Source organism: Macrobrachium rosenbergii, chromosome 12, assembly GCF_040412425.1.
Source record: "Macrobrachium rosenbergii isolate ZJJX-2024 chromosome 12, ASM4041242v1, whole genome shotgun sequence".
NCBI classification, from domain to species: Eukaryota; Metazoa; Arthropoda; class Malacostraca; order Decapoda; family Palaemonidae; genus Macrobrachium; species Macrobrachium rosenbergii.
The window spans coordinates 100567354-100580951 of NC_089752.1; the positions used below are offsets into that span (position 1 = coordinate 100567354).

Sequence of the window (13598 nt, forward strand, 5' to 3'; positions counted from 1 at the left end):
ACTTCACTCAGAGAGAGAAACTGGTTTTCTCCCTTCCATTCAGGATGGACCCGGACCTCATTAAAAGCGAGGTATATGCTCAGAATTGATACCATTGAAACATTAAAATTATATTAAAGCACTATTGAAATTATATTAAAATGATATATAAGTGTTTCAGGATGATAGTACAGTGAACCCCCATATATCGCGGGGATGCATCCCACACCCCCTGTGAATAGGTCAAATCATGAATGCTTAAAACCCTCTAAAACACTTAGAACTGCCCATTTTGATATCTAAACCAAGAAAAACCTTGTAAAAATGCTTATACCTGACTATTTTAATAGTTTTATCACAAAAAGTGCATTTATTCATGAAAATTATATGAAAATACAGTAATTAGTGAATATTTCTCTGTGAAAAATACCGCGAATGGGCGAATTTTCCGCGAATGATGTCTAGATATGTTCCACAGAGAAACCCGCGAATGCATGAGTCCGTGAATCATGAGAACGCTAATACGGGGGGTTTACTGTATAAGCATTTTTAGAGGGTACATCTTTATGATAAAATAATGATTTACAGTACTAATTTTCAAATATTAAGTTTAATAAGATTAAATAATAATATTAAATAATAAAAATAATAATTCTCTCTCTCTCTCTCTCTCTCTCTCTCTCTCTCTCTCTCTCTCTCTCTCTCTCTCTCTCTCTCTCTCTCTCTCTCTCTCATTTAGATGAGAGAATTTTTCCAACATGTAATATGTACGTATGTTTCTTTTGTGTGATAAATAAATGATTTACCTAATAAGTATTGATTTTCAAATATTGATAAGATTAATAAGGTTAAATATAATAATAATAGTAATAATATAATATAATATAATATATAATATAATATTTTCATGCATTTTGTGTAGTGAATTATTCAACATTTTAAACAAACAAATAGCAATTCCCAATCTTTTTATGCTCGACTGAAGGAAGGAAGGGGAGGGTAAATGTCAGTTTACTCGACAGTTTGACATATTGGCCGGAGGGGAAGAAATGTTGCCCTCAGAAGCTCATGGATTTCAATCTTTTGATATCGTAAGGAGTTATTCTCCTCTCTCTCTCTCTCTCTCTCTCTCTCTCTCTCTCTCTCTCTCTCTCTCTCTCTCTCCAAAAGGGTAGAATGTAAGAAATGGGTAGATAAATGATATTTAGTTCAAAAAATCTCTCTCTCTCTCTCTCTCTCTCTCTCTCTCTCTCTCTCTCTCTCTCTCTCTCTCTCTCTCTCTCAAGAAAAGATACTGTTTATGTGTGTGTGTGTTTCATTGTGTTTTAAAAATGTATAGTAAAGGTAATACATCTTTGGAAGACAAAAACAAACAAATTATTTTGTTGTCAGAGAGATTAAAAAAATAAACTCTCTCTCTCTCTCTCTCTCTCTCTCTCTCTCTCTCTCTCTCTCTCTCTCTCTCTCTCAGAGATCTCTCTCTCTCTCTCTCTCTCTCTCTCTTTGCCTCAGCCAGCCTTGTTGAATTGAAGTCTAGTGGTAAACTCTCTTTCTCTCTATTTTGGCTGGAAGGATTAGAAGTATGTGTGTATATTTTTTAAAGGGTACTAATGTTTAAGATGACTTTGAAGTGGTATTAATAATATAATTTTAAAGATTAATACAGTAATAGGATAATAATTTAAGGTATATTTGATGTAGGATGATACTTTAATATACATTTGGCATTTGAACTTTTCAGATAGGCAGTTATAAGCTTTTTAGAGGGTTCTAAGTATTCAATTAATTTTAACTATTTATGGGGCCTGGAACGCATCCCCTCTACGAATATGGGGTTTTACTGTATATATATATGATGTAATTAATAATGAAGTTGTATAACAGGGTAGTATTTACTGTAATCCTCATAATGCAGGTGGTTCATAGTTACCACGTGAGGTTAATTAAACACTTCATAAATGCTAAAGGTCAAGCAAGTTATATTTTGGTTTGAAAATCCTGTACATTACTTTTATAAAAAAAATTGTCCTTACAAATATATAAACATTTTGTTAACAGTACTCAGTGTCAACACATTTTATTTCATCATAAAACATGGAAAACTTATAGCAACCTTAAAATTCAGTCTTGGCATTCTGAGGTCTTGGCAGTGTACCATTTCCAAGTTGCAACAACCACTGAGCAAACACGATTTCCTCTGGTCGAGCTCTCTTGATGTTTACCATTAGCAGTAGCCTTTGAAAGTGCAGGAATACATGGCTACTTTGATGCACTTCCTCATGTTTTGCATTTTGGTTCCTTGCTGTATGATGGACAAGACCTGCCTGAAGTCACCGCCAAGCACTGTTACTTTTTCACCGAGTGGGGGTGATTAGCTTCATCAGGTCATGCAAAACATGATCAATAATGTCCAACATGTCAGATGATGCCATAGGCACTTCAATCCCAAATAGTGACATGGGTTTTAATAAACGCCTTTCCTTTTTGGGACAAATGGCAGGAGGAATCAGGACGGATGTCAAGTGGGAGCTTGAATGCACTGTGACATGTCTCTGGAGAAGTCCAGAATCTGTCTTAAAAATCATTCTACCCAGAATTCTTCCACCTCTTGGAGAACCTCTTGTTGGATTAAAACATATTCTTAAATTCTTAAAGACTCCAGGATCCTGCGAAGCCATCTTCAGCTCCTGAAGCATTTCTGGAGAAACACCCATTGGATTATAACATCTTAAATTCTTAAAGACTCCAGGATCCTGTGAAGCCATATTCAGCTCCTGAATAGATTCCTGTTGGATCTGCTTCCTTCCAGAACATGGGTTTCCCCTGAAGAAATCTTAGAAGCCTTTCATCTCTAGGAAGGACCAGAAGCCTTTGGAATTCCCAGAACCCTTTTGAATTCATCACCAAGAATGTGGGCTTCCCCCGTTCGTGCACAATACCAAAGAACAGAGTTTTTTGGAGGAGAAATCGGAGGTTACCATTCATTGGGAACAATTAATTAATTGTATGCATATCAATTCTAGCCTTGACCTAGGGTAATAAAAATTTACAAGATTATTATCTTCTTAGCTGGAGCTGGTACTTGAGGCCAAAGACTGATGGATCTTCATGTTGAAGTTAAGTTTTGCAATGAAAATGTTGATTCCTATGGTTTCTTTTAATGCTTTTTAGTGTTTTACAATAGCTGGATACATTGTTAAAGCAAACATCTTACTCCAAATTGGGTTCCTTCCATACTTGTTCCCTTCTAGAACTGGTTCTTAATTATAGTTTGTTCTGTCCGGAACACCTCTAAAACTGGCTCCCTGTAATTCAAGTTTGTTTAGGACAGCATTCCTGTACTAAAACAGCATGCGCCCTAAGCCTAATACACTGCGTACTCTTGCCTGACTAACCTGTTACACAGCAGTTAGCTGGGCTTTACATTCATAACATAAGTGCCATTTAACTAAGAGTTGACATTTTCATAAAAACTTATGGAAGAATATTGCACATCTTAGCCTACATATGGTGGTATGATTGCAACCACATGCATGGGTAACAAGGTGCAACTTAGACAAATATTATTATAACATTTCTAGGTTATTTGCTGTTACATCAAGGTAAATACAAAAGCACACCTTTAAGTGGTATGGTAACATATACAGTACATTATTAACCATGACAGTTACATATCTTTGCCAAGAGAGAAATATTGCATATCAAATGCAAAACAAAAGGAGCTACATTCCTTTTCCCTCTCGCTGTGACACAGGTCTAGAAGTGTCTGATTTATGTTTATGCAACCACACATTTACATGCATATACTTTGAGTTGCTAACTTCACGTCTTGATAAAATGTAACAATTAATTTTTCCAGGACACCAATATGAAGGACATTGCCATTTATTTTAATGAGGGATTTCCATCATTACACTTGTAATGATTAAAATCCCAGACATATTTTGTTTCAAGTTTATGGGAATTTTGTTTGGTAGTTTTCCCATGACTTCAAATCATATACTTTGGTATTATTACAACAGTTTTTTTTTTTTTGAAGAGTTATCTGTTTTGAATACATTAGGTAATTTAGTAGTTGTATTTCAGTTGTAATGTTTAACAAATTTTACAGGCTGTAGCAAAACATGGACTTTCCAAGAGGTGGTTACTAAGTTTGATTGAAAGTCGGGAAGATCATCTGGAAAATAAACAGTTTACTACTTTGCAAGATGTAGAGGACTACAGTGAAAAGTCAAATTCTGTATTGTACTACCTTATATTACAAATTTTAGGTATGTATTTTATGATGAAGTGTTATGTGATGTACTTTGGTTTTTTTTATAGAATTTAGTACTATGGGAGTAATATTCTTGTAATTTTGAAAAATGTCCTTTCCCCTGAAGTGACTAACAGTAACAATATATTCATTGCTTTTTATCCCTTGATGTGAAAGAGAACACAGGAAATATATTGGAAGTTTTTGGAGATTAAAGGTATATTTTTAAGTTTCTTGGCTAACCTTAGTCAAATAATTTTGTGGTTTAAGTTGCTAGACTGGAAGCCCACTACTGTTAAGTTGCTAGACTGGAAGCCCACTACTGTTGATTGTCGCATCAGGAAGCAGCTTCTTAAATCCAGCGTGATAACTCATATTTATATTGTTGCTCTAACTAATTAAAGAGGTCTTTTCTTATCTTTTTCTAACTCCATTTTGCCCGGCTTCACAAGATTAAACTTTTGTTGATTAATCAGCATGGACTTGAAAGTTATTGTTTTTTTTTTTTTTTTTTTTTTTTTTGCCCAAGAACAGGGGTTTTAGATAGCATCCTTCATTCATTGAAGTTGATTTTATATTGAGAAGCAGTGTGTAAACAAAGTTTATGTAATAATTACCAGTAATGATGCTCAGGGGTTTCAAAAGCCTGCAGGAAACAGTTATTTTTTCTTTATGAACCCATTACTATACAGTAGCCCACAAATGTTTGTTTGTTTTCTATTCTGATGATATGCAGCAAACTGTGTTACATTATTAATCACTTTTTAACACTACATATCTGTCATTTTATAATCATAATTCTCAGTGTGATGTTTTTACTAATAGATAACCTCTTAAATGGAAGGTCTCAGATAAGTTTGGTGCCCCTGTTTCTCAGTTAACCCAGTGAATATAGCAATAGAACTTCTGAAAAGTTGTGCTTGCCTTACAATAGAAATAAACATTTGAATGAAAAATGTTTTAGAGAAAAATATAATTATTTTTTCAAGTCCCAATTAACATTATTTTGCAAGTACATTTTAAGTGATCATTATTTAAATATGTTCAGGGAAAAACTTATGTAAATTCCCAATACTTTTTCAATATGTGCAGCTCCATTAAGGTTATTTCCAAGCCATCAACCACCTTTTGAGACCTGCATTTGTATGCATTATTCATTGTCAATGAATCACATCACAGTAACAGTTTTAGGCCTTTTCCAGTGAGTCACTGGTCTCATATGTGAGGCTGATGTAGGTGGGAATGCTCCCTTACATTGCCAGTGTGCTCCAGTTGAAGATTATGAAGATTTTCTTAGACTGAGATTTGATTCTCACATTTTTAGTATAACACATAGAGTGTATCCTATCAGCAACAGTCTTATAAAATTAAACAAAATAAATAGAATTTGTTGTGGTAACTTACATGTAGAGCATCTGGTTGTAAAATTCAATGTAACATTATTTTTGTTATTAATTTTCCATAATTTATCATTTTTACTTTTTTACATATTTTTACACTTTTCTATTAATATTCTTTATGTTATTTTTAATATATTAATTTCTATTTATACTCTTTTACTGTTTAAGGAGCATGTGATTTTGAAAAGGTTCATCTCAGGTAAAATATTGCAGCTCTGGTGATAGGTTACTCCAGGTGGGGTTAAGATGATTTTGCCGGTTTAGTTGAATGAGTGGTTCACTGTTTCTAGTTTAGAGGTGTTGCAGTGCATTGAAAGAAGTATAACTCAGTAAGGTGGTCTTGGAATGGTAGTAGATGGACAAAGCCAAGTTTGGTTAATAAAGTATAATCGAGGCAGACCGGTTGTGGGAGTGTTTGTGTACAGAAATTTCAAATGAAATTCAAAATGAACTTCTATTGTCATAATTCCTGATTAAGCAAAGAAAACAGAGTAGATGAGAAGGTGGATTTGGCTAAGAAAATGTAATAGGCAATAATTGGTCTATATAAAATTAGAGTTTGAGGGGATATACAGTAATTATGAGGGGATGCATACTGCATCCCCCCAATAGCTAAAATCCTTGAAATCCCTCTCAAAACACTTAGAACTGCCTATTTTGATAGTTTAAAACATAAAAATGCTTATACCTGAGTATTTTAATAGTTTTACAGTAAACCCCTGTATTCACGGGGGATGCATACCGCACCCCCCTCAAATAGCTAAAATCCGCGAATACTTAAAACCCCCTCTAAAAACACTTAGAACTGCCTGTTTTGATAGTTTAAACATAAAAAACCCTCTAAAAATGCTTATACCTGAGTATTTTAATAGTTTTATCACAAAAAGTTCATTTAGTCATGAAAATTATATGAAAATACAGTAATTAGTGAATATTTCTATGTGAAAAAAAAACGCGAATGGGCAAATTTTCCGTGAGTAATGCGTAGATAAGTTCCACAGAGAAATCCGTGGATAGTGAGACTGCGAATACGGGGGGATTTACTGTACAGTAATCCCTCAGTTATCCGAATCGCCATTGTCCAGAACTCAACATTAACCAACACACCTGGACCAGGGACCAAGGCCCTAAAGATATATGATATACCGTATATAAATTTCAGAAGATATGAAAAAACTCATTCTCTGATGGTTGTTTTGGAAGGTGGGTGGAGCTGGGGAGCAGTTTCCCAAGCTGGGAGGGGTGGAATTATTAGTGCACCAGCTGTGGGTGCACAAAGGTATGCCATAAACTGGCTGCGAGTAATACAGAACATGAGAGAAGTGAAGAGGATGGGAGTGCAGACATGAATTGTTACTTTAAATCAATCTACTGTAGGGTGTCATTTTACTCATTTAACAATTAACAGCGTTTATTTAACAAATAATAACAATAGCTCACAAATTAGTTATAACCATGGGCACACATGGTTAAACAATAAAGAAGAATATATAATTATTTGACAGTGCTGTAAGAGGTGAAATTCCTTTGTCCTATCGCACATGGAGGGTCCAGGCAATGAATGAAAATGCGAGTTGAGGTTTGTCCTACATCACATACAAAAAAGGCATCCTCTGAAAGAGAAAAGTGTTGAATTAACTGTAGGACTAGCTTGAATTAGGGCCCTAACTACATACTATTGAGCTATCCTAACTCACTGCAGTATCACACCCCAATGCTTAAAGATTGCTCTGACTACTCCGGCAGGCACAGGACAGCACACCCAATTAAAAAGCGCTTTACTATCACTTTTCCTAATCTACAAATTAACTAAGCATGCAAACAGTGGGTGGCTTTGGCGCAGAAAAGTTGTGTGGGATCCAAGGTGGGACATATAGTGACAAAGAGAGAGCAAAATACATGTGGGAGACCATGGGGGAATTTGTAAAGGTTTCTTGATAAAAGTAAAGAAAATAGTGTATAGTCAAAGGAAAATGGGCCGCCAAATTCCCATGTTAGATTTAGACTTACCTTGGGTATCCAAAATGATCACTCCTCTATGAGTTGGGGTCTCAGAATTGGTGTCCATGTGGCACAAAAGGCAAAGGGCGGCCTCTATTAAGCAGAGCAGGAATGTATGTCCACTTGAGACCGCATCTAACAGCAGAATATAAATCTCTTGACCCATGTTTCTCTAAGCTGGCCCAGGGTCACCCGAGGCCAACTTCACAAGATGGCAGCGGGTTGTGTGCTTCACTCCCATAAGGCTAAAAAGTAGAGAGATATCAGTAGCAGAGAGAATGGATAAAAGGAGGGTTACTGAGAGATATATGCTGGGTTGGACGCCATTGCACTCCACTTGCACTGGTCGGCCATCTTACATAGATTCAATCACCAGGTTAAACTTAGTGGCCTGTAAGAAGGTGCAGTGTTGAATGGGTGAAGAGGGCTAGGTAAATGTCTGACTTACTAGAGATTGTTTTGTTTTGTGTTGTTATACTCATGATTTTTTAATTTATGTTGTACACCATTCTCACTTACATTTTTACTGTATTTTCTCACTTTTTTAATTTTTACAACTCAAAAGGTAAATGCAATCATGTTCTGAGGATACATATGTATGCACACTCATCGCTGGCATCAGTGAACTTGCTAGAGATTGTTTTCTTTCATGTTGTTAAGCGTGTGATTTTCCACATTTTATTAAAGAATAAGTACAGTACAGTACAATAAACCCCCCATATTTGCGGGGATGCGTACCACACCCCCGGTGAATAGCTAAAACCCTCGAATGCTTAGAACCCTTCTAAAAACACTTAGAACTGCCTATTTTGATAGTTCAAACACACACAAAAAAACTAAAAATGCTTATACAGGTATTATCCTACTTACGATGGGGTTAGGTTCCAAAAAAACCCATTGTTTCTTGGAAAAAACCCATCCTTTTTTGGAAAAAACATATCTCAAGTATAGCCTAGCCTACGCTAGGGTATTCGGTACCATGTATACATACATAGTAGCCTACCCTACACTATAAAGTATACTCTATACATACACAGTATAGTAATTATTAATATCAGCTAATTCTGGTGGTTCATGCAGAGTGACTTATGATAATTCAATACAAAGAGAAATTGAATAACAAACAAGAATTAGCGTAGCCTACACTATGGTACAGTATATCGTATACATATATGGTAGCCTAGCCTACATTATACTGTACTCTATATTCACATCTCGCATTATACAAACATCAACGTAACGAATATGCATCTTTTCCATGGATCTTTTAAAATGTTATGCTTTAATTCACTATATCCAATGATATTGTATATATCCTTATATATATATATATATATATATATATATATATATATATATATATATATATATATATATATATATATATATATATATATATATATATATATATATATATATTATATATATATATATATATAGTATATATATATATATATATATATATATATATATATATATATATATATATATATATATATATATATATATATATATATATATATATATATATATATATATATATATATATATATATATATATATATATATATACATACATACATATACATACATACATACATACATATATATTTGTTACATGTGGGTGCTTGGCTGATGAGTTATTAGTTAAGTAACGCAATTTATGAGGCCCTGAGTGCCAAGGACACAAGTAACCTGTCATTTGAAGCTAAGAATTAACCTCAAAGACAGACAGTTACTTAATGGAATAAGGTCGCCAGTCGAGGAACCACAATACAAGTGACAAAGGGTTACCTTGCAACAGATGAATTAAATTAAACCCCCCCCTTTACTTCCTGATTGGTCCCGACAAAGAAAGAATGTGTAGTTAGCGAGGAAATTACATGAACTATCGCCCACGTTAGACACAGTCAATTTTCCCTTTGCTTCACGTAAAGTTTTAACACAACGGATGTCTGTACTACTATATATCGCACGCAGTTTAGTACTGGTAAAGGCTATTTCTCTTCCGAACAATGGGATCGAGACACAAGGCTGCCTGAGTTGTTGAAAATTACTTACTTAACTTTCCCTAATTCCTTTTTACTGCACGGGAATAGTTTACACAGGATCACTAGACAACATTAATTATTCTTACACTAGACTTCCTAAAAGTAAATTGTTTATATCCTGTTATCGTAGATGATGGCGAAGAGGGAAAACAAAGGAACTGGAAATACAGAAAGAGATACTAGCGAGTCGACGAACATTTGGCAAATTTCAAACTTACCGTGGACGTAGGTTCTTGCGCATACAACGGACGATCAGAAGTCTTGAAGATGGACGTGGTTCTCACTAATATCAATGAAAACAGTAAGAGGCCAAGTACAAAGAAGTTAGTTATGCACAATGTGTGTGTCTCACATGCTCTCAAACCTCTCTCAGACCTCCTTCCGGTCAAAACAGGGGCGGCAGTTTTCTCATCAATATGTCTTTATGCCTCGGGGCAGTCTGAACATTTGTCAAAACATCGCAACATAGAACAGGGAAAGGGAGCTTTAAGACCACCTTCAATAGAGGTTACTTGGTGAAACCCTCCTATGTGTTTAGGCCCCTAATGCTAACTATTCCTGCTAAAGAAGTTATTTTTTTGAAATACCCAGCCTCGTTAGCATGGACAGAGACATCTTCCCTGTCTTTGTTAGAATAATATTCCTACAATAAAAATGCATATAGGGCTAACAGCAGAATATTTATAAAATTATATATATATATATATATATATATATATATATATATATATATATATATATATTATATATATATATGAATGATGAATGTCTTTCCCTGTAATACCAAAGTGTAATATGAATATAAGAAGGCCCATAAAACACTATTTAAACATTGCAACCATATATTTTCCACTTGCTTCTGTGCCCTGTTCACTGGTAGAATATTGACAGATGAAATGTTACAAGGGTATATATACAAAGCATATATAAGTGTGCCACACCTATATATTCTTTGTATTTATACCTCTGTAACATTTCATCTGTCCATATTTCATTTAACAGATATAAAAATATATACAAAGTATATATAGGTGTGCCACACCCTATATATGCTTTGTATATATACCCTTGTAACATTTCATCTGTCCATATTCTACCAGTGAACAGGGGCACAGAAGCAAGTGCCCAAAATATGTGGTTGCAACGTTTAAATAGTGTTTTATGGGCCTTCTTATATTCATATATATATATATATATATATATATATATATATATATATATATATATATATATATATATATATATATATATATATTTTTTTTTATATATGTTTCCTGGTGCAGGTGGATCTTATGACTCACAATTATTACTTTACTCGAAAATGGCCTTGTAAGATACCCAGGACATATAAAACACAAACAAAAAAAAAGGAGTACACGGAGCGGAGGGTTCCTTCACTAGGGAAGTGCGTGAAACACGTGGATATAAAAATAGTTATATTTGATAGCACACAAGGTCAAAGGGAAAATTAACTGAAAACACGGTAAATTACTGCCGTAAAAGTCCTCCCAAAGGGGGAGCTTGGGAATGCCAGGAATACGGACCAAGGATAATTCTGCTACAGGCGTCTTTCCTGAAACGATATTTGGACCCCGTTACACATCTAATGCTGGAATTTGGGGATTGAATTACTCGGGGTGCACAGAAGGCGCCAAGGGTCCCCCGAGGTGTTACTTGGGACTCAGAGGAAATGAGCTGTGAACACGTGGGCCGGGCTTGAACCAAGAAATATCAGGAACACAAAGTTATAGGCCCAGAAATTAATAAATGCAAAAGGGCTAAGTAATCGTGACTAGCAACTCGTTTTGGGTACATTACCACATTTGTAAGGGCGTAGGGCTGTCGTCGGCTTCCAGCTTCGTCTTCTGCCAGAGGTACACGTGGTTGCATCGACAAAAAGGCCTCCCTCACCAAGGTACTGCTTCAAGTCGTAGATTGGGGCGGAAAAGGGCGCCCGTGGGATGATGGAAAGGCCGCCGTTGAGTATCCGCTCGCGTTTGGAGACTTGCAATCCCCCTTGCAGTCGTCTAAGGCCACGTGGAATGGAACACGGGGCACAAAGGGCGGCGATGGGCTCCACGTGGCGGCGAGCGGATGGAGGGCAAGGGCAAGACCGCCGAGACGTGACTTCTCAGCTTAAACTAGCGACCGCGTGAGAGAGAGGGCTGCCTTCGCCCTGACCTTTATTGCTTCTGGACAGGGGTAGGGGTGCCTGATGTCCTGACCCAGGGCACTCTGCTATCTCATAGAAAATGGTATTTGCATCTTTCTGTACCAAAGAAAATGGTGCAAAGCCAGATTACTGTCCCCAACTATTATATTCCTGAGCCCTTATACCCCGGACTTTCACTGGTTCAAACTAACCCGATCCAGTAGCCACTACTCCTCCCAGGTTCAAAGGACAGAGGCCTATCTATCGGCCGAGCAAAGCAGGAAGGGCGCGGTTTCATAGCGTATTTTGGCACTAATCTTTACAGCTCCTGGCAAGATAATATTCACACCTATAAATGGGTGCGAATATTGACAACAGCAAAAATGAGCGAAGAAAACGTTGACTTTATTCTATCTTCTGCTTTGCTACAACTGTTACTGTACTTTTTATTTGCAAAACTCTGCTGCCACACGGGTCAATAACAAACTGAAGGTTTACTTTAGAGCAAAGTGCAAGTTAGAATATACACCAAAAGGGTAAACTTATTGGCAAATTAATTATTGCTCAAATACTTCCTAAGTACTAATTCTACCCATTCTTTATTTGATTTACTTTACTGGGGTAATAAGGAGCTCAGAAGAAAATAAACAAAGAACACTTCAAAATTGCAAAATAACAACAACAAACACAAAACATACAAGGCATTATTTAAAGAAGCAAATCTAAACCCACTGATTTCTTAATGCTAGATTACATGCATTTTATTAGTTGTGCCTTGAAGAGGCGGCATTCGTGACAATACATTGTAGGTTTTAAATAATATCCCCTTTACCAAAATTGTAATAATAGAATTCAATTCTTCTGTTCAATCGACCTCCCACGGTTCATAAGCTCGACGAGCCTAACTAATATTTCCTGACACGCTAATCTGAAGGGACAAGAACTTGACAGCTGAGGCAAAGAGATTATTCAGCGGGTTTTTAATTCGCCAACTTAAACGACACTAAATTTTTACGCCTGCAGCTTACAACTCGGGTGTAAGCTATAAATAGACTACTCGACTATGAATGGGAGGATAAACAAATGAAGGGGAAAATGGACAAGGATAACATTCTCCACAGGGATAATTGAAAAAAAAAAAATAAAAGAAACTACACAGAATAACAAACGAAGGATATTACTTCATACTAAAGGGCGGGCGCACCGCAGTGATTAAAAGGGCAATGTTAAAATTGTAAGGGCAGGAGTCTTGTGACTCAAGATTCGTTAAAAAAAGAAAAAAGATTAAATGCAAAAGTAAATAATATACGTAGAAAATAAAGGATAACAGAGTGAGGTATTTATGATTTACTTTTTATCTAACTTCCGTCGCCAACAGACGACGGTCAGAACTAACTCTCAGCCCAAGGGCGGGAAAAGAAACCCAAAGGGTGCGACCCTTTCAGGAAGAGTTGACACGCCTGCCTTGTGCCAAAGGACGGGCGTAAGAGCGTGCCACTTCCCACTCTGTTCCTCTTACTGCTTCAAAATAAAATGATTTGTGCATTTTAAAAGGGAGGATATCCCATATATTAACTGCCGCTATGTGGGTAAGTAAGGGAAAGTGTGAAGGAAAGATCGATAGAGAAGGATGAGGGATAGAAATTCCAAAGGAAAGGAAGAGGATAGCGGAAGGCCTTGGCATCCTCTCCTGGATGAAAGGTGCCAAGACGTTCAGAGATGAAGAAGGGGCCCTATGCCAGGTTTGCACAGGGGCCAGA

General features: G+C 36.2%; 1 protein-coding gene across 1 annotated transcript in view; it reads left to right on the forward strand.

Moving 5' to 3' along the window:
* sicily (NADH dehydrogenase (ubiquinone) complex I, assembly factor 6 homolog sicily) overlaps positions 1–13598 on the forward strand; it is a 77711-nt gene that overhangs the window by 22615 nt on the left and 41498 nt on the right. Inside the window, exon 3 of the mRNA XM_067113172.1 lies at positions 4079–4250. Coding sequence (XP_066969273.1) covers positions 4079–4250 — 172 coding nt within the window. The remainder of the gene's footprint in view (positions 1–4078; positions 4251–13598) is intronic.